Below are 21,240 nucleotides of genomic sequence, written 5' to 3' on the forward strand. Positions count from 1 at the left end.
ATTAATTGGTGTAATGCTCCCGGAGATTCCACGAGGCACGGACGAGGACCCAATCGCACAGAATACCCCCTTAGGTTGGATTGTCTTCGGGCCTGTGATGTCTCCCGTGTAACAAACAGTCACCGTTCGCTGTAACGTAACAAATCTCGACAATATGGTGCAGAAGTTCTTTAAATTGGATCAAGTTCCCACTGAACGCCAGCTCACTCCTGAAGAACAATGGTGCGAAGAACATTTTGTGCAAACCCATGTTTGTACATGGAAAGTACATGGTTCGATTGCCTCTCAAAACATTGTTCGACCCTTCACAAGTTTTAGGTCGATCCAGACATATAGCATTAAATCGCTTCCACGCCTTGAAACGGAAACTTCAGAATAAACCTGATTTTCACCAACAATATACTCGCGCAATCGAAGATTATTTTGAACTGAATGGACAACTACTTGTCTCCTGCAGCACAATCCCACATCATGCAGTCCTGAAGGAAGAAAGCCTAACCATTAAACTCAGAGTAGTGTTCGACGCTTCCTGCAGAAGCTTCAATGGAAAGTCACTGAACGATAATTATGCATGGGTCCAGCCTTGCAGAACGACTTGGGAGGAGTGATTCTCAATTGGCGCTTTTATCGGTACGTGTTTGTGACTGATATTCAAAAGATGTATAGATGCATTGCAATGCATCCAAATGATTTTCAATATCAATGGATTTGGTTGCGCGATTCCAATGGGGAATTAAAGGAATTTTGTCTCACAACAGTCACTTTCGGAATCGTATCAGCACCATACAGTGCCATTCGTGTGATCCACCAGATCGAAAAAGACGAACGCCACAAGTATCCTATCGCGGAAAAAATATTGCAATCAGACCCAGATCTACTTCGTGATATTCCCGAAGTAGATTTATGCAACAACTCTATCTTTGAAATAGACAACAACGACGCCCTTAAAACATTAGGATTGCACTGGCAACCCAGCAACGACGACTACGGATTCAAAATAAACTTCGCAATCAATCCAACAATGACTAAAAGATCGCTTTTATCCACCGTAGCACGTCTTTTCGAACCATTAGGTTTTTTAGCACCCGTCATCGTCGTGTCGAAAATTCTGCTAAAGGATGTATGGAGCTTTCGCCTTCAACAAGGCGATGGTACACAAGGTATACTTGATTGGGACGACAATTTGCCAAATTCGCTCGCCGAGCGTTGGCAGCAGTACATCGACCATCTTCCAGACGTACAACAGATTAAAGTACCACGTTGTTTTGGTTTCGACGTAAGCAAGATTGTTTCTCTTCAATTGCATATGTTCTGCGATGGATCATCATCTGCATATGCATCGTGTGCGTACCTCAGAGCGGTGTGCCTGGATGGTACCGCGACCACATCCTTAATCGTATCACGCAGTCGAGTCACTCCAACCAAACCGCTCACAATACCGAGAGTCGAACTCTCTGGTGCCGTCCATTCTACTAAACTGGCAGTATGGATTCCGAAACAGCTCCACGTTCCAACGATTCCCGTTTCAGTACACTACTGGTCGGATGCCATGATTGTGCTCTAATGGATACACGGAAACCCGTGCCGATGGAAGACGTTTGTGGCAAATCGAATTGGAATCATTCAAGAAGCCAGCTGGCACCATGTGCCCACCCAGCAGAATCCAGTAGATTGTGCAACTCGCTATGGTGGAACGGACCAGACTGGCTACAATCTGAAAACCAAAGGCCCACTCTTAAACTCACTCGTATCTCCAGAGCCTGACAGCGTATTAGCAGAACAGGCAAAAAAATCATGAAGGCGCTCACCTGCTCTACTTCACTAATAGAGTCGTTTTCTTCATACAATCGACTCGTATTTTGTATCGAGTTCCACAGGTTCGCTCATAATATTCGATGCAAGGGAACTCTACTTCAAATTGGCGTAGTAACCGAGTTAGCGCAGGCATTGTCTACTATAGTTCGTTTAGTGCAACGCGGGCATATGCTGATGAATTGTCGAAATTACAAGCTTTCAAAGCACTCTCCAAGATCAATAAGCTCAGTCAATTGTCTCCCTTTATTGACGACGACGGTATCATGAGAGTGCGGGGCCGGCTTAGGAGCCAAGCTGCATCATTTTACAGACATGGTCATCAGAAATGCACATCTGAACACGCTGCATGGAGGAACACAACTCACTTCGGCGGTCACTCAGCAGCGGTTCTGGATAGTCAACGGCAAGCAAGCAGTCAAAAGAGTGCTTCGCCAGTGTGTGTCTTGCTTCCGGCATCAACCTACACCCTCCAGACAACTAATGGGGGATCTACCATTTCACCAGGTCAACCCGCCGAAACGAGCTTTCAAAGCCACAGGAGCCATCGAAGTCAAGGCCTCCAGGTTTCGAGGTCACACCACCTATCAGGCCTACATTGCGGTATTCATCTGCCTCGCCAGTAGAGCTATCCATTTGGAACTGGTGACAGGACTCACAGCACAAAATTTTCTTTGGGCACTCCAACGCTTTATCGGTCGACGTGGGCTGGTAACGCACATCTACAGCGACTGCGGCACAAATTTTATTGCAGCGGACAAATCGTTACAGTTGTGGAGCAAGAAGTTCTGCCAGGACGTTACCGAGACGGTCATCCCAGAGCTCACCAAACGTATGATTCAGTGGCACTTCAACCCACCACACAGTCCGAATTTCGGAGGATTATAGGAAGCTAACGTTAAAGCCGTTAAAACCGATATTCATCGCGCTTTTAACGTAACGTAAACATACGAGCATCTGTCAACCATCTTGGTTCAGATAGAAACTTGCCTGAATTCCCGACCATTATGTCCGTTAACGGCTGATATTAATTATCTGCAAACCTTAACTCCGGCACATTTTCTTATTGGAGATTCAATGCTGGCGCTTCCTACTCCCAATCTTAAGGATAAGTCGATCAACGCACAGTTCATGGATGGAGAACGTATTTTACGACAGTTTTGGAAACGATCAGACTGGCTTTCGCATCTTCAATCACGTCCCAAATGGAGACAAGAAGAGAACAACCTTCAAATCAATGACTTTGTCGTTATCAAAGACGACCGGACCGGTCCCACTGAGTGGAAGCTTGGCCGTATAATCGAACTGCACCCTGGTCTAGATAATCTGCTCAGAGTTGCGACCATCAAGACAGCGATCTTTTTCCAAGATCTGCTGGTTACCCATTCCTACATATACGGAAGCCTCTCATTAAGAAGAAGCATAAAATTAAACTCGCATTATGATCTCACATATATCCCAATGAAAGCACTTCCTCTTTTCAGGTACCGAGAACAATGGCTTAATACTGGACCCAGCATTGGGGGCGGCATGTACAGGCGTTTTTGGAGTACCCTTTACCCGATACAATAAACAGTGGGTGCAATCAAACTATCGATTGCTCACCCGCTCTGCACTTGACCACCTCTGAATAAGACTCGAGAATATTAACTTTGAACAGTTAATCTGAATTTAAACATCACGCGATTGCGACCATCTACTTTCATACTTGCTGGCCGCGTTTAAAACCGTTCATAATAACATCCCCAACCATTTCCCAAAAGCAGGAATTTGCTTTTCTTTGACTTCCGATTTAACGGCTTAGTCACAACACTACAGATTTACACGACTACTTCAAATGATGATCTGCGTAACCAAAGTACAGTATTTGGCAACCCTGCAACATTATTTATCGATGACTTTTTAAAGAATTGCAATGAGGCTAGCACCGAGCCAATTAAGACGACAACAGCACTTTGACATGGGAACAGGGAAGTCAAGAGATTTAACGCTACCATAATCCCATTTCAATCCAAATTTAGAATCTACGACACATCTTCGTAACCACTCCGATCGAGCTGTTAATAAGCATAAAAATGCGTATCAAGGAAAACGACAAGTTCCAATATTTAAAATTAAAGTTTACACTCGACTTTACTCGCCAGTACCTAAACTGAACTTTAGTACTTTCTAAATAAAAATAAAAAAAAAGCCTGCGCCGCAAAAAAGCCAATCAGTATTAAAAGGACACTTTTTGGTAGCGGCCATATTCATAAACAACAAGAGAGAACGCTATAGTCGAGTTCCCCGACTATCTGAGACCCGTTACTCAGCTAGTGGAAGTATAAAGAAGAGTCTTCATCACTGACAGTTTTTCAGGTTTGTGGGCGTTAGAGTGGGCGTGGCAAAAAGTTTTTTAGCAAATCGATAAAAATTGACAAGACTAATACAAAAATTAAAAAATATTGAAACATTTTTCAAAAGTGTGGGCGTGGCAGTTTTGGCCGGTTTGTGGGCGTTAGGGTGGGCGTGGCAACAAGTTTTTTTGCAGATCGATAGAAAATTGCAATACTAATAAGAAAATGAAAAAATATCTAAACATTTTTTAAAAGTGTAGGCGTGGCAGTGGGCGGTTGGGCAGTGTGGGCGGTTGATGGGCGGTTGGTGGGCGGTTGAGCGTTGGGCGGTTTGTGGGCGTTAGAGTGGGCGTGGAAAAAAAAGTTCCTGAGATCTCGACGTTCATACGGACAGACAGACGGACGGGCAGACGGACATGGCCAGATTGTGGGCATTGGCCCACAATATACTAATCAATAAAAATTGTATATGAATACAACTACGATAAATGACTAGGTAAACCATTTTCAAAAGGGTGCTGACGCGAGAAGTGGAGTAGGTAAAAAACTTTTGACAGACAGCCATGACAAATGGGAATCGTATTGCGCGACCCGCGACATCCATTTGGCACACGGTGGTGTAAAAAGGGAGGCAATGTGACCGAAACATTGATCGATCGCTTTACGATCAAGCGACAGTTAAGCGTGTGGATGATTGTTGACTGACTAAGGGTACTAGTCTAATTATTTTACACGCAATTTTAATATTTATTTTTGTTAAGTTACAGAGGTAAGAGCAAAGACATTAGAATAACAAGAAGAGTAACGCCTTACGATTTTTTTGCACACGATATTTTTGTGTTGGCTCTAGAGCTGGATCCAGGCTCTCTCGAATTTGTGTTCAAAAGCCAGAAAGCGGAGAGCTCTAGAGCCAGCAGGTCTCTTGTACGCATATAGCGACAGCTGACCACTGAATTGGTTCACATGTATGCTCATGCATTGTAAAAATGACAAAATATGCCCTTCAAATTTATATTATTTTTTATAACTCTAGTTTTGCATGGCCACACAAACTTTCCTGTTAAAAAAAACTTTTCTAGCTTTAAGAAAGTAATCTTCCATCCAAAATTCCTAATGCAACAATCTTCGGCAAATGGAGACACTCACTACTGGACGTACGGAACAAAAAGGGGAGCATCTATAGACAGTGATCATGAGTTGGCCATTGAAGAACTTTAAATTAAGTTGAACCGCAACTACTAAAGGAACACTGATAAAAGCCAACACCGACGAGAGCCCCCCCCGAACCTGAACCTCCTTAGCGACTGAATAGACTTGCAACAGACGCAAGACGAGACATACCAGCGGAACTGCTTCAAGTAGACACTCGCTGATGGCTGATACGCTGCATCCACATTTCGCACGCATATGGGAAGACGAGACTGTGCCTGACTCCTAGAAAAGCGGAATCATCGTGAAGCTCCCCAAGAAAGGCGACCTCAGCGACTGCAACAACTGGACAGGGATAACACTGCTCAAAACTAGCTATAAAATCCTAGCTACACTGCATAACGAACGCCTCCAGAAAAAATTGAGCACACAATCCGAGACGAACAGGCAGGCTTCAGACCACACAGGAGTTGCGTAGACCAGGCAAACACACTACGCATAATTACCGAGCAAGCTGTGGAATGGAGAGCCCCGCTTTACCTCCTGTTCATCGAATTCAAGAAGGCGTTCGACTCAGTTGAAAGGGTAGCAATATGGCGATCACTTGCAAGGAAAGGAGTACCTGCTAATCTCATCGCTATCATCAAATCGATGTATGTCGATGCCAACCTAGCGGTACTGCACAACGGGAAAACAAGTGCACCTTTCCAGACGAACACCGGAATTCGGCAAGGATGCCCGCTACCACCTCTACTCTTCAACATCGTGGTCGACGAGTTAATGAGCGATGTATGCTCGTCCAAGCGCGGAATTACGTGGAGCCTCACCAGGCACCTTGAGGACTTGGACTATGCAGACGACATCTGTCTTATCTCTCACAGACTCGGCGACATACAGATACAAAGTATCCTCGTCAGGATAGCCAGCAGCGTCGGATAATAAACGTAGATAAACGTAGCAAAAACAAAAGCTATGCGTATCAACCAACCAAGGAAACATCAACATACATGGGAACCCAATCGAGTTCGTCACCAGCTTCCCATACCTTGGCACCATCATATCCATAAACATAAATAAAAGAAGCAGATCAGTATTTTATGATTTAAAATATAATATAAATGTAAATAATATTCATAAAATAATATAAGAAAATTAATTATATTACCAAAGCCATTTAGGGGAACTTTTTATCGATATGACCCAGAGGATGGTTGGTACACAGAAATTACAATTTTAAACACGACACAAAATGTTACAATTTATTATTGTTTTTCCTAGAGTAGACAACCAGCCATGACTGCGGACATTATACCTATCACAAAGAACGCGGAATGGGTAATAAAAGGCATAATTGGACAGTGGCAGAGACAAAGGCCTATGAATTTTCGAATTTCCCTGCAAGGTAAATTTCAAGGATACTTAGAGGTGACCAAATACACGAACAGTACTACATCGATTGACGAACAAGAGTCACATTTAAAAGCTTGGTTGTATAAGGATAATCTAAAGGGAAGCTTTATAAATGTCAGTGGACTTTAGCTATGTTAGAAATAGTTGACATATGGCCGTGAATCAAGGTTTATGATGGAATAAAACAATAAACTCTTGAAGGTTTAAAATGAAGGACATTGTTGTCAATAGAAAAATACAAAAATGGAAAAATACAGAAATGGATTATTGTAATAAAAAAAGAACGTTACATCTAAATAACCGATTGAGTTTTTACCAGATGGGAAGGAAAATACTACTACATTTAAAAACACTTTTACAACGTGAATTGTATTTGTAAAATGCTCTACAGCGTGGTTTATATCCTCTCCTGTTTTTAACGCGGTATCCAGGCCTACAGGCGATACTGAATGGCTTCAAAAGCATTAATGTCTCTCAGGACTTTTTTATTCGGCTATTTGGCGATAACTTTCTATTATTTGAGAACGATATAAGTTAAGATCAAAACATTGTACTTTTTTGCATGTGTTTTTGTGCGATTCCAGAGAATGCTACAGAGTCGATCAAGTTTGATATTTATTGGCTATCAGTTAGCCAATGTGTAGACATATGTATAAATCAAATCTCTTCGGATAACTCAATCCGCAACATGGCTGATTGGCATTAATGCCGTCTCCGATAATAAACTATGTTTGCAGACCTTGAAAAAAGTTTTAAAAATCGCTATTATGGATACATCGGTGTGCATGTATCTCCATTGTGGCAGCCTGGATAGCGTGGGTCCTAGTACTGTCTATGATATTTAATAAAACTCCGTGGAGTGCAGCACCTCCATGACCTCTATCTAACAATTAAAAAGAAAAGATTTGCTAGTGACGGGTTTGTTTATGAAATGTTCACGAGTTTAATGGAATTCCATTTAAAAATAAAGATATCTTATTCACATACTGCTAAAGTTAGATATATATGCATAGTTAATTTACAAGTAACAATGAAATTGTTTTTTTAAATATGTTTTATTTTTTTTAAGTGTTTTATATACAAATTTGGCAGCGTATGATTGGCATACTTTGGAATGTTGTCTGATTATAAAAAGGACCAAGAAATCGGGAAGTGGCTTCTTTTTTAAGTTCCTAATTCTGCATTTGTAACTAATCTCGTTGCAGTTTGTGCTTTTTCTTTGCTTTTCTGATTTTAGGCGCAATATGATTTTGTGTCCGAACTCCTGACATGGATGGCGGTGACCAATATCTTATCTGTTTGTTCTATATTATTGTTCAGCTCAATGTCAGAGTTGGTTATCATGTGCTGTGATACGATTTCGTCTTCACTTCCATTTTGTCTCTTCTTTCTCTTTGGCTGCGATTTTACTCTTTAAGCTTCAAATCGTTGTTCATGTTAGCGGTAACACATTGTTGATCTTAATTACTTTTTTGTAACGTTTTTGCTAATCGAATAACTGTTATATATACCTATAGCAAATTTAAATTTTGTCCGACGTGCAGTGAGTTGGAACACTTTAAAAATCACTGTTTTGGAAAAGATGGGTGTAAGTAAACTTTGACATCAATGCGAACGGTCGTGTTTTTTTTTTGCGATCTGAGTTTATATTTGTTTTTGCTAAAAACAGTTTTTATCGAACTGATGATCTTCTTTTCGCCTAAACTCGCATTTTAATTGCGATAAGCTTTCTCCAAAGCGAAAAATATTCGCTTGTGGTGGGCTGCCTTAAGGGAACACCCCGCATCCTCCTTTAAGTGATCAATAGGACTCCACTGTTGATCAGATGTAGTTCGTAGAAAACCCTGAAACAATTTGGAGCAATCCGATCAATACGTGGTGGGGGCTGTGCACAACTTGACCACTATAAATGCCGATTTGTCTGCACTAGTTTCACATCCAGTGATTCCACCTGTCCCGAATGGTTTACAGGTCCAGATAAACGTCACAAGTTGGGTCTTCAGACACAAAATCAGCAAAGCCAAATACTTTTTCGGGGAATATTGAGTTCGGATTACCGGCATAAGTCTGCTCTTCAGAAGCACAACTGCAGTACAAAAACCTCTTTAGGTAGTTCCAGTAAAGAATCAAATTTTCGTTTTTTTGTGATGTTGATTTACGGATATAATGTTGGTAAGAGTTCGAAGCTTATTTTTATAGGATAAGCAAGAGAGAATTACATATATAGTCGAGTTCCCCTACTACCCGTTACTCAGCTAGTGGAAATGTGAACGAGAAATTTTAACAATTTCTTGAATATCGGAAAAAAAAGTGAAAAAAATTGAGGTGTGTTAGTTTGGGCTGATTGTGGGCGTTGGAGTGGGCGTGGCAAAAAGGCATATACAAAATTTAAAACAAGAGAGAATGCTACAGTCGAGTTCTCCGACTATCTGATACCCGTTACTCAGCTAGTGGAAGTGCGAAGGAGAGTCTTCAGCACTGACAGTTTTTGGCGGTTTGTGGGCGTTAGAGTGGGCGTGGCAAAAAGTTTTTTGGCAAATCGTTAGAAATTTACAAGATTAATACAAAAATGAAAAAATATCATAACATTTTTCATAAGTGTGGGCGTGGCAGTTTTGGGCGGTTTGTGGGCGTGGCAAAAAGTTGTTTGGCAAATCGATAGAAATGTACAAGACTAATACAAAAATGAAAAAATATTAAAACCTTTTTCAAAAGTGTGGGCGTGGCAGTTTTTGGTGGTCTGTGGGCGCTAGAGTGGGCGTGGCAAAAAGTTTTTTGGCAAATCGATAGAAATTTACAAGACTAATACAAAAATGAAAAAATATCAAAACCTTTTTCAAAAGTGTGGGCGTGGCAGTTTTTGGCGGTTTGTGGGCGTTAGAGTGGGCGTGGCAACATGAATCGACAAACTTGCGCTGCGTCTATTTCCCTGGAGTCTGTATTCTTAATCTCAACTTTCTACCTTTTGTAGTTCCTGAGATCTCGACGTTCATACGGACAGACGGACATGGCCAGATCGACTCGGCTACTGATCCTGATCAAGAATATATATACTTTATATGGTCGGAAACGCTTCCTTCTGCCTGTTACATACTTTTCAACGAATCTAGTATACCCTTTTACTCTACGAGTAACGGGTATAAATATCAAAAGGGTTCCAAAAGATTGCTAGTGTTCTAGCATTTATAGTTCCTGAGATTGAGGCGTTCATTCGGACGGACATGGCCAGTTTGGCTATTGACACTGATCAAGAATATATATACTTTGTATGGTAAAAACGCTTCCTGCTGCATATTACATTCTTTTTAACGAATCTAGTATACTCTACGAGTAACGGGTTTAAAAAGGGACGGTGATAATTAAAATTCCTTACCTCATTCTATCCCATTAAAATAAAAGGGGCTGGCGTAACTAGTTAAATTAAAATAAATTTGTACTGCTTTTCCAAGCCACCTATTCTACGTTACCTTATTCTCACCTTATTCTTATGCTGTATCTGAGTCGAGTTTAATATTTTGTCCCACTTCTCTCCTCGATATTTTTTGAAAATACGACCGTATTTGTCAATGGCCGATCTATTTGGACAGTTTTTCCAAGCAACATATTTTTAGTTACCTCATTCCCACATTATGCTATCTAAGTTAAGATTAATATTTAGTCCTACCTCTAACAAAAGCTCCTCCTGACAGTCTGTCTTTGCAAGGTGCACCCTTGCGTATCTAACGAAATTCCTTTTATAGCGCACCGCCTTCAACCTTTTCTGAATACTGCAGAAAATATTGTTGAACAATGTAACCACCATCAGCGATATTAACTAATTTAAAGCTTTAAACAGCTTGTATGATTTGCACTGTTGTTTATGCACAAATTATGTCGGTTGGTCTAATAGGCGGATTTATTAGCTTTTTTATTATATATTTTGGCAATAATAATGAATGAATAAAAACAATCTGAATAACAATTGTAAAATAATTTAGGCATTCCATAAACAACTAAGTTGAACTTTTTTCTTAGCAGAAATCGTTAAATGTTATAACGGATGTAGTGTATGTAACTCAGGCCAATAGTCCGATTTTTTTCGGAGTGGTTTAGCTCCAAAGTGCTTTGCTGTCTTCCTCAGCCTGCATTCCGACGGTAATTACAAAAAGAAAACACATGTAACGATTCGGCGTTATCAGTGAATTATTTAAAAGCATCATTAGTACTCTATAAACAGTTACAACGAGAGCTACTTTGGCGACGGCCTACAATAATCTTTGTAAACTACAGATCATATAAATATTATATTACGTACACTTTGTTATAATTTAGCCTTGAAACTCACTCAATTTTTAAACGTATAAAAACAAAACGAAATAAACTTTTTATTAGAGGATTATTCAGAAAAAGTGTTTCATTTATTTTTTGTTTACTTATATATATAAACAATCTATTGCACTAACCGCCAACAAAAAAATAAATAGGTAAAAGAAAAATAAAAGATCGACCAGGAAATATTTTAGGTGATCGTATTTGGATAAAAAGATGCTTTATTGGATAGATAGTACTTCCATTGAGAAAGCAAAGGATAAATAGAAGTGGATTTTCAAACGATTAAGACATATACAAATCATTATTGAAAAAAATGTACAATTACAAGAATACAAACTATATCCGGCCACATCCTCAAAATAAATTATTTGAGCTACAAAAACTTAAATAACAGAAAAATAGAAAGTCATTTGGAGATCACTTCATGTGCTCTTTGTAATTTATCCGAAATTTTTGAATATTTCTTAGCATGTTCTAAATTGATGGGTATGAAAAACATGAACAAAACAATATGACCGTAGAAGATAGTGATAATAATCTTTTATTTTATTATTTATACTTACTTATGTATTTCTGGAGAATCATAAGATAACAGACGAACTAATGGCGGTATTCCTCCCAGGGATCTTGTACGTTGCTTGTTTGGATCATCCATGTAGCACAAATGTTGTAAATAGGCTGCGGCATTAGCCTTTATAGCACTGTTCGGGTTGCTCAAGAAGCTTATAACTTCCGAAAGATTTGGATCCCGCCACCTCATTGTAGAACAAATATCATTTTCTGATCCTCCAATGTAGTCATCCTTTTCTCCCAAACTTTGCGGCACAGTATTTATAGAGCTCATGGCGAATTGGGGTAATTTAAATTCAGCTGAACTTTTAAACGTTCGGCATTGGGAATTTGCGCCAGCTTCTGATGCATTTAGGTTATCATTAAAAGGCCTTCCAGAAAATGGTTTAATATTTGAAGTTGGGTTTTGAATTCCTGTATAGTTTGCATCCGACGTATAGCAGTAAGGTACGACAGCGTCCGCTGTGTACTCAGAGTCTATACCACAAGGTAGACCAGCTACACCATATTCGGGTGTATCCTCAAACTGACCAGCTTGTACATATCTCACTGTGGGAGCTAATGGATGATTTTCAATGTCTGGAATAGAATTGTCTGTAGATGTTGTCTCAATCTTATTTTGAGTGCTGAGAACCGAACAGTGAGGCGCAACTTTTGTTATTGCACCTATTCCTGGGGGCTTTGTTATATATACAGGAGTGCTTGAATATCCTGATGCCGAAAATTGTTCATAATTTTGAAAAGATGCAAATTGGGCTTGCATGTTTGCAGACTCGTGCGTCAATGAAAGGTCCATGTTTATGTGAGTTAAATTTATATTTAAACTGAAAAAGGAATCAAATTTTTTTTGAGATACGGATACTTGTGGCATATTTGAAGACTGTAAAAAAAACAAGAGAGAATGCTATAGTCGAGTTCCCGACTATCTGATACCCGTTACTCATGGGTCATGGCGCTGCGTGTATGTTTCTGGAGTCTGCACGCTGAATCTGAACTTTCTAGCTTTTATAGTTTCTAAGACCTCGATGTTCATACGGACAAACAGATGAAAAGATGTCCAGATCAACTCGGCTATTGATCCTGATTAAGAATATATATACTTTATATGTTCTACCTTCACCTGTTACATCTCCGTATGTAATTTTGATTGTTCAAAAAATTTAAACCAAATGAGGGCCTACATTTCTTTACTTAGGCTTTTTACCTTTGAAATTGAAAATTGAAAATAACAATTATCGACCCTTTTTTTCGACGTTATCGAATTTTAATGGTATTAAAAGAAGACTATACCTAATTCAAAAAAAAGTAGAGGTAGATGGAACCGTTTGAGACCCTACTTAGTACACATTTTAGATAAGGATCACTTGTCGAATCGATCTGGTCGTGTCCGTCTGTCTGTCCGTATGCGGATCCTGGTGACACCTTAGCTGTGCAAGTTTGTTTCACAAACCGCCAAAAACTGTCATGCTTTAAAAAAAATTTAAAAATTTGTTTATTACTTGTCTTACCAATTTGTATGTGCCGAAAACATTTAAAGCCACGCGCACTTTAACGCCGACAAACCGCCCAAAACTGTCAAACCAAAAACATTGTAATAACAAGATGCGTAACGGCCCTACATTGGTTTTGCGCTATGCAGCCACTTTTTTGGTGACGACCAAAATTGCTCTCTTTTCGCTCGCCTAAAATTGAGAGCGTAAAAATCTACAAATAGAATTGTCGTGCTTGGATGAGTAAAAACAATTAGGGAGATAGTGTGTATGTGTGCGTGCTTGTGCTAGAAGACTATTTTCGGGCCGAAATCAACTTTGATCTAAGAATCGAATTTGATTAATGTTTTGGTCAATTTCGATATGATCTGATATAGTATTATTTAAAAATTGATGCCGAAAGACTAGCTACCGTTTAAATATTTATATTTATGTTGATAATTAATAATTAATAAAGAGTTGGGTCATTTTCATACTATTAATTTGACTAAATAACTATAGTAAATAATTAAAACATATAAAAATATTTTTCACACGTCGCAAGCTGAAGACTCTAATGAAAGTTATTCTAATGTAAAGTCATATTAGAAAATTATTATGTATTATTATGAACATATGTAGATTGGGCTATTAATATTTCTAAGTCTAAGAACTTCATTTTTACATTTTTTCAATGAATGCGCATACGTGTGCACCAATACAGTGCACTATGGGTAAAAAGTCGAAAATTATGATATTAATGTAATTTTTATTGTAATTGATATTTTACTGCTGCTTTAATTTTTTGATTCCTTAGTAACAAGATAGCATACAAATATTTTTAGAACATTTTTACGAGCTATCGATGAACAAGCACTTAAGGAAATGCAATCGAATGTTGGAGCGATTCAAACGAAATCATTCATTGTGGCTTGCGTCTAAAATTATTGTCGTTATTGATAAGCCAGAAATGACACAATGCAAACCGGGTCGAAAGCAGTTAACATATGAAGGTGCAGGACCTTAACTTAAAAGAAAATTAGCAAATAAGCTGGCTGCCGAACAAGGGCATTCAACACCACTTCTCGTTCATGCTGCTTCAATTTCTGCAAAAAAAAACGAAGCAGGCAGGAACGGCATTTGTATTAAAAAAAAGCATATGTAGTGAAAACATACATACATGATATAAAAAAGAAAATTGAGAAAAATCATCCCATTAAAATAATTGCTGATAATGCTTTTGCTTTGGAGAAAACGCGTCAGAAGCGCGCAACAAACTCTACAAGAGTGATAGAATATCTCACGCTAGGCAATGTAGTCGACTAGCAAATATTACAGATGTTTTCAATAGAGCAATGGATTCATCTGATCCTTTGCTTTCAAGTCTTTGTTTAAGAGATCGAAGTAAGTTTGGAAAAAAGAAACTCCTCCCAAAAGAAGTAATTGATATTCTTCAAAATTCGGAGGCAGAACTTTATAAATCAAGCTTTTGTGGGCGGAGATAAAGGCGTGGTCAGATCAAAAAATAAACAAAATTCGAAATTCTATTAATCCTAATAATACATATAAAAAAATTCAAGTCTATCCTTAAAATTGGAATAAATACCAAAATTTCCGGGTTTTTACCCATAGTGCAGTGGTTAGCTGTCGCTGTATGCGTAAAAGAGAGCTGCTGGCTCTAGAGCTCTCCGCTCTCTGACTTTTGAACAAAATTTCTAGGGAGCCTGGAGCCAGCTCTAGAGCCAGCACAAAAAAACCGTGTGCAAAAAATTGTATGGCGTTACGCATCTTGTTATTCTAATGTCTTTGGTCAAACCCACAATCTTAAAATATATCCTATTCAATTCTATCTATATATAATAAGAATTTTGAGATTTCTTTCATTGGATTTAAATTAAATTGTTCTTGTCAACGAAATAAGTACATATTTAGAGAATTTCATACAATATGGTAAACTTAATTTCTCGACTTTGACAACTCTTATGGCGGAACATTTTAAAACAAAGTTTTAGAAAACACTACTAGAACAGCCGTCCCAGAATGCAATCATTTAAATATCTTGTATTGGCAAGAAACAAGAAACAAGAAACAGGACAATATATTTCTAAGATTTATTTTAGGAAACATGGATTTAAGTTCTCAATTGTATATATTGAATAATATATTATACTAGTGGGCACTATGCGCTTCGCCGCATGCAGTCTTAAAATTCAATGAAAAATTCCCTTATTCATTTATTTTATTTGAAAATTGTTATTTACAAAACATTTGGATAAACTTGTCCATTTGGAGCGAATACAAATAAAGAGTTTGGAATGCCAACTCTTGAACAGGCTACGTATAGCTGCCCATGAGAAAAACACGGCTCTTTCAAATTCAACCCGCATACTTGAAGCGTTTGTCCTTGTGCCTTATTGATGGACATGGCAAATGATAGACGCACTGGGAATTGCAGTCGCTTAAATTCAAACGGCATGTCTGTTGGTATCAACGAAATACGCGGTATGAGCACCATTTCTCCTTTCGCTTTTTTAGTCAATATCGTGGCTTCAATTAAATTCGGCATCAATTTTTTTACAACCAATCTTGTGCCATTGCACAATTTTGGTGCATTTAAATTCCAACCAATCGTGATTTCTATGATTTCGAATTTTATTTGGAAAAACGCTTTCTATTAATTTGCCTTTAGATTGTAGAATTGTACAAAAATTGTTTGGCAAAGTGATCAAGCCATTTGTATTTGGAACTTTGCCACTTCCGATTTCTAATAATTGCTTCGAAAACCGTTCTGCAGATTGATCATTGTGTTATTGAACACGCATGTTTATGTTCAATGTCAATTTTTCCAAATAAAATATCCAATTTGATTTCCAAAAGCACAAAATTGAATAAAAAAAAATGCAGCTTAAATCAATGAAATTTTAGATTCAATAAAGTGGTAAGTTTAACTGTGTAAATGATGTGGATCGTGCATTTAAGGTTAAATTCACCGTTTTATCCCTTTTCGTCTTCCTCCTCCTCCTTCGTCTTCCACCTCTTCCTTCTTCTTCTGACTTCTTCATGCTCCGTATTCCTTCTTCCTCCTCCTCCATCTTCTTAATCCTTCTCCTTCTTCCTACTCCATCTTCTTAATCCTCCTTCTTCTTCTTCCTTCTTCGTCTTCCTCCTCTTCCTTCTTCTTTTTCATCATTTTTTTTCTTCTTCATCCTCTTTCTTCTTCTTCTACCTTTTTCTTCCTTCTTCGTCTTCCTCCTCCTTCTTCTGAAAACCTGCGTGATTGTTGATGCTTTAGTCTTCTTGCTTTATGGCGTTCGGCTCGTGTATCTTCTAATTGATGAAGAAGAAGGAGGATGAGGATGAGGAAGTCGAAGAAGGTGAAAGTGGTGAGTTTAACCTCAAATGCACAGTACACATCCTATGTTTTAAAAATGGCGCTGCATGTAAATAACCTTTTTCCCGCTTTTCTTTTGACTTTTTCCAGAATTTTCTTTGCTCTTGTCCTAACGGAGCCCGAGACCTTTCCAACGAATGCAAAACCGTTGAAATCGGCTCATGCGTTCTGGAGTTATAATCATTCAGCAAACTTGTTCTCAATTTGTATATATATAGATATATATATATATAATATATTATATATATTATGTATATTGAATAACTTTCCTAGAAACAGCTATTCAATTAAGTGGGTCGTCTACCTTCGCGGTTTAAAAAAATTAATTTTTTTTTTTGCATATTTCTAATGTAGACATAACTAAAAACATGCAAACGTATCATTTATCTTTAAACGCGTTTTCCCAAAAGTGGTTTTTTTCAAAACGGTTGTCAAGGTTTCTTCGAAACTATAGAAGATATCCTAAATCTGTAAAGCGTCACTTATACACAAAACATCTGGCTATGGCATGACACAGACTTTTTTTGACAAATTTTTTTTTTCCGATTTCTTATAGTCTATTTTAGATTGGAAAACATGGTCAAAAAGTGCAATTTTGGTTTCAAATCGCTGCAATTTTGTGAAATTTTCAAATTTTGAAAAAAGCTTGTTTCATGCTATAGTCAACGACTGCATTACAAGCCATTAAAAAAATATAATGGTTCAAAAGAAAGAGCGATGAATGAAGTAAAGGTAAACATACAAAAATAGGAATATCTGTTCAAAGTATATCCAAGAATACAAAATTTGAAAAAATATATAGAAATTTAATTATTAATTACAAAAAAAAAGTTTAGGACATAAACGCAATCAATAATAAGCTACTGAATATTTTTGGTAAAATATCAGAATACATACGCACACCATAAATATTATATATTATGTAAAACATAATTGAAAATGATTTAAGTTCCTATACAGATATTGTTAAATGTTAACCTATAATAATTTAAAAATAACAATAAAATTACTTTATATATACTCTTTAAATAGAAGCGAGTTGCTATTAAATATACATAGCTTGATAAAATGACGGAAAAAGCTAAAATATTACTAACAAACGATCTAAGCCCGATTAAAATAACTTAAGATCAAATCTCTTGGGACGGGTTAATAAGAGTGTATATATATGTACATATTTCCTTCAAGCGCAAAACATTTTAAGCGGCAGGCGTAGACGGCATAGACAAAATAATATATACATATATGTACGTATTCATTTTTTTTAATGAATAGAGGGAATATTATTGCAATTCTTTCATTGTTATACCTTACCACTCCCCTCATAGGTGTGTACTCATAGGAGTCAGGTATTATACATTTTCGTATTAATAAGATCTGAATTAACAAAGAAAAAATGATTGTTTAAGCATTTTTGTATATACACATACACATAAATACATATTTCGTCATACTGTTTGTTTAGTTCGAACTAAATTATCGATTTTTCTTGGTTTTATTATGTTACAGGAATTAGCATATTTCTAATTTATGGATTTCATAAGAGAAAAACTATTTTAATTTTATTACCACCCACTTTGCACTTTTCATTTGTGAGTTTCAACATATGTAGGCTTAGAATAATATCACATACCCGAATTAGTCAATATGTGCTAGATTGGGCTTCGATAAATGTCCATATGTAACACTACATATTCACCAAGATCCGATCAAATAAGATATTCTTTATATTGAAGTATATTAGTTCACACACAAAATAAGAGGAAAATCTGGAGTTGTAACCAAAGAACTAGTTCATTATTAACTTGTTCGATAATCTAAGCAGACTATAGGTTAATCGAATACTTGTGAAAACATCTACTAATTATCGCCAATCATAACAATGCTTTTAGTCCATAAAAAAGGTTGTGAAATATGTAAAAGTTAAGTATGATATTTCACTTTTTAAAAAATTCTAAAATATATATCTTCCGAAAAAATCGATATATCGAGTATTTTTAATATTTTGTTAATATAATAATTTTTGGTTTCACTTTCACCAATAGCTTCTCTTGATTAAAGCTGAATTAATTTTATTGTATTTATAGACAAATAAAATAATATTGTTATTGAAAGAAAACATCTGTTTTATTTTTAACAAAGTTTTTTAGATTTTGAGAGATTTTGTTACATGTATTTTTTAATGAATTATTAGCTGATTTTTACAAACGAATTCAACAAAGCATTTTTTAGTCGGAACCAGGTAAACAAAATATTTTAAACGCATTATACTTTTGAATTCAAAATATAATAAATACAATTACAAAAAATACAATTTAAAAAATAGTTAAGTTGCTGGTATGGATAGATTCTTATATTCTTATATTGTAAACTTGCACTTCTTGACTATGTATACTTATTAGTCATCTATTCACCTATTGGTGAAGTGTGACAAGAGTTTTGATGTGTGGAATTTTAATGGAATTGCTGCAAACATTGCAGGTTGCGCTGTTTTAAATTACTTCCGCCGACTCAGTACGGCGTCATCCGTCGTACCAATCACGGGAACGCTGACACTCCACCTTACCCCGCACCTCGTGCTGACTCAGGGCGGCGATATCCGCCGTTGGAGCGCTGACCGCTTGCCATGCAATCGGACCACGTTGAGAACTGCAAGGTTCACCTCCGTTTTCGGTACGTTTTCTTTTCACTCAAACGATATTCAATTTATCATGAGAAAAAACATCACTATATATGCCGCTTTTTTTATATATCGATTAATCGATATTTTGATATATTTTTATACCCGTTACTCGTAGAGTAAAAGGGTATACTAGATTCGTTGAAAAGTATGTAACAGGCAGAAGGAAGCGTTTCCGACCATATAAAGTATATATATTCTTGATCAGGATCAATAGCCGAGACGATCTGGCCATGTCCGTCTGTCCGTCCGTCTGTCCGTCTGTCCGTCCGTCTGTCCGTCTGTCCGTCCGTATGAACGTCGAGATCTCAGGAACTACAAAAGCTAGAAAGTTGAGATTAAGCGTACAGACTCCAGGGACATAGACGCAGCGCAAGTTTGTCGATTCATGTTGCCACGCCCACTCTAACGCCCACAAACCGCCTAAAACTGCCACGTCCACACTTTTAAAAAAGGTTTTGATATTTTTTCATTTTTGTATTAGTCTTGTAAATTTTTATCGATTTGCAAAAAAACTTTTGGCCACGCCCACTCGAACGCCCACAAACCGCGCAAAACTGCCACGCCCACACTTTTGAAAAATGTTTTGATATTTTTCCACTTTTGGATTAGACTTGTAAATTTCGATATCCCAAAAAACTTTATGCCACGCCCACTCTAACGCCTACAAGTCGCCAAAAACTGTCTGTGTTAAAGACTATCCTTCGCACTTCCACTAGCTGAGTAACGGGTATCAGATAGTCGGGGAATTTGACTATAGCGTTCTTTCTTGTGTATATCCCTAATAATGAATTTAGAAATAAAAATGCTCTTCTATCAAGATGTTATAAATTGTAAAATAAATATTCGATATTGAACTTATTTAAAATTAATTTTTTTGATAAATCCTAATATTTTCACACACAACATTTACTATATTATATATACATATATAATATTATATGATCGGAAGCGCTTATTTCTACTCTACAAGTAACGGGTATACTAATGTTTTACAACTATTTACCTTAAAAAATAACTTTTACTGAGTTTTATATGTTGTTGCTTATAAAATGTATCAATTACCAGTAATATTAATTAGTTTAATTCAGATGCTTCTCACAAAAATTTAAGTGATCCGAGAAAAAGGGCGTGTGCCTTTAAGAAAAGAAACTACAATTACATAAGTCCAGAACTAGTTTAACATACAATAATATATTTCCTACAAGTAAAGCAACGAGAATTCTCTTTTAACCGTGGTTCTAAAATGTTTGGGTAAAAGACAGGATTCAAAGGCATATTATAACTATGAGACAAACGCGATGAAGTGAATACCGATTGGGTGCATACTTTGGCTTCAGAATCCGACTACCTGAGGGAAATTGCTAGGGGGCGATACTCCCTAATCAAAACCTCCGTCACACACTAAAATTTGTGGACAGAGTTAGGAAGTTAAGGGACAGGATACAGTCGATGCGAATAATAGTAAAATAAGAAGACGAGACGAGACATTTACATTGAAACTGTTTAGCTCAGGTACCCATTATGGAATATATTTCATTATAGACATCTTACAGGACGTTCAACTTAAATAAACTTAAACATACAATTTCGAATTAAATTTAAATTGTATCTTCGTAGTAACATCAACAAAAAGTTACCATACGCAATCTGCGAAGATTACAACAGACACCGCTACCAGTTAATAACAATTCACCGATGTCGACATATTTTTATCCTTTTATATGTGCATATAGTTTGCATATATAGGTTGCGAGCAGATGGGCTTAGGGAAGCGTTCCCATACTAGGGCGACTAGGATAGTGCGGACTGCGATGCTGGGTACTAGGCGCTTGGGACGACGAATTGCTGTCGTATACGGACTCTGCCGTTAGCTACTGTCTTTGAGAAGCTCAGCTACATGTGTCACAATTCAATGACTAGCTTTATCCCCAACATCTTTATAGCAAATTTATAGCAAATGGTTATGCCCACATACGGAGCAATACACTTCGAAGCTCAGGCAGCAGCATCTCAGTAAGACTAATAGATGGCAAATCTTTTTCTGACCCGATTAGAAAGAACGGTCCGTGTATCCAGACCGGAAACTCGTGCAGCTCAGAGTAAAGAGCA

General features: G+C 37.3%; 1 protein-coding gene across 6 annotated transcripts in view; it reads right to left on the reverse strand.

The window, feature by feature from the left end:
• Positions 1-21,240, reverse strand: part of LOC122611937 (catenin delta-2-like) — a 53,927-nt gene that overhangs the window by 17,418 nt on the left and 15,269 nt on the right. For 2 of the 6 annotated variants that reach the window (XM_043785380.1, XM_043785390.1), the window contains exon 2: positions 11,582-12,412. In XM_043785380.1, coding sequence (XP_043641315.1) covers positions 11,582-12,412 — 831 coding nt within the window. Of the gene's footprint in view, positions 1-10,722; positions 10,829-11,581; positions 12,413-17,757; positions 17,790-18,081; positions 18,244-21,240 lie in introns of those variants that run through there. The other 4 variants (XM_043785363.1, XM_043785371.1, XM_043785404.1 and 1 more) reach the window with 4 other exon arrangements.

The sequence above is a fragment of the Drosophila teissieri genome, chromosome 2L (assembly GCF_016746235.2).
Source record: "Drosophila teissieri strain GT53w chromosome 2L, Prin_Dtei_1.1, whole genome shotgun sequence".
NCBI classification, from domain to species: Eukaryota; Metazoa; Arthropoda; class Insecta; order Diptera; family Drosophilidae; genus Drosophila; species Drosophila teissieri.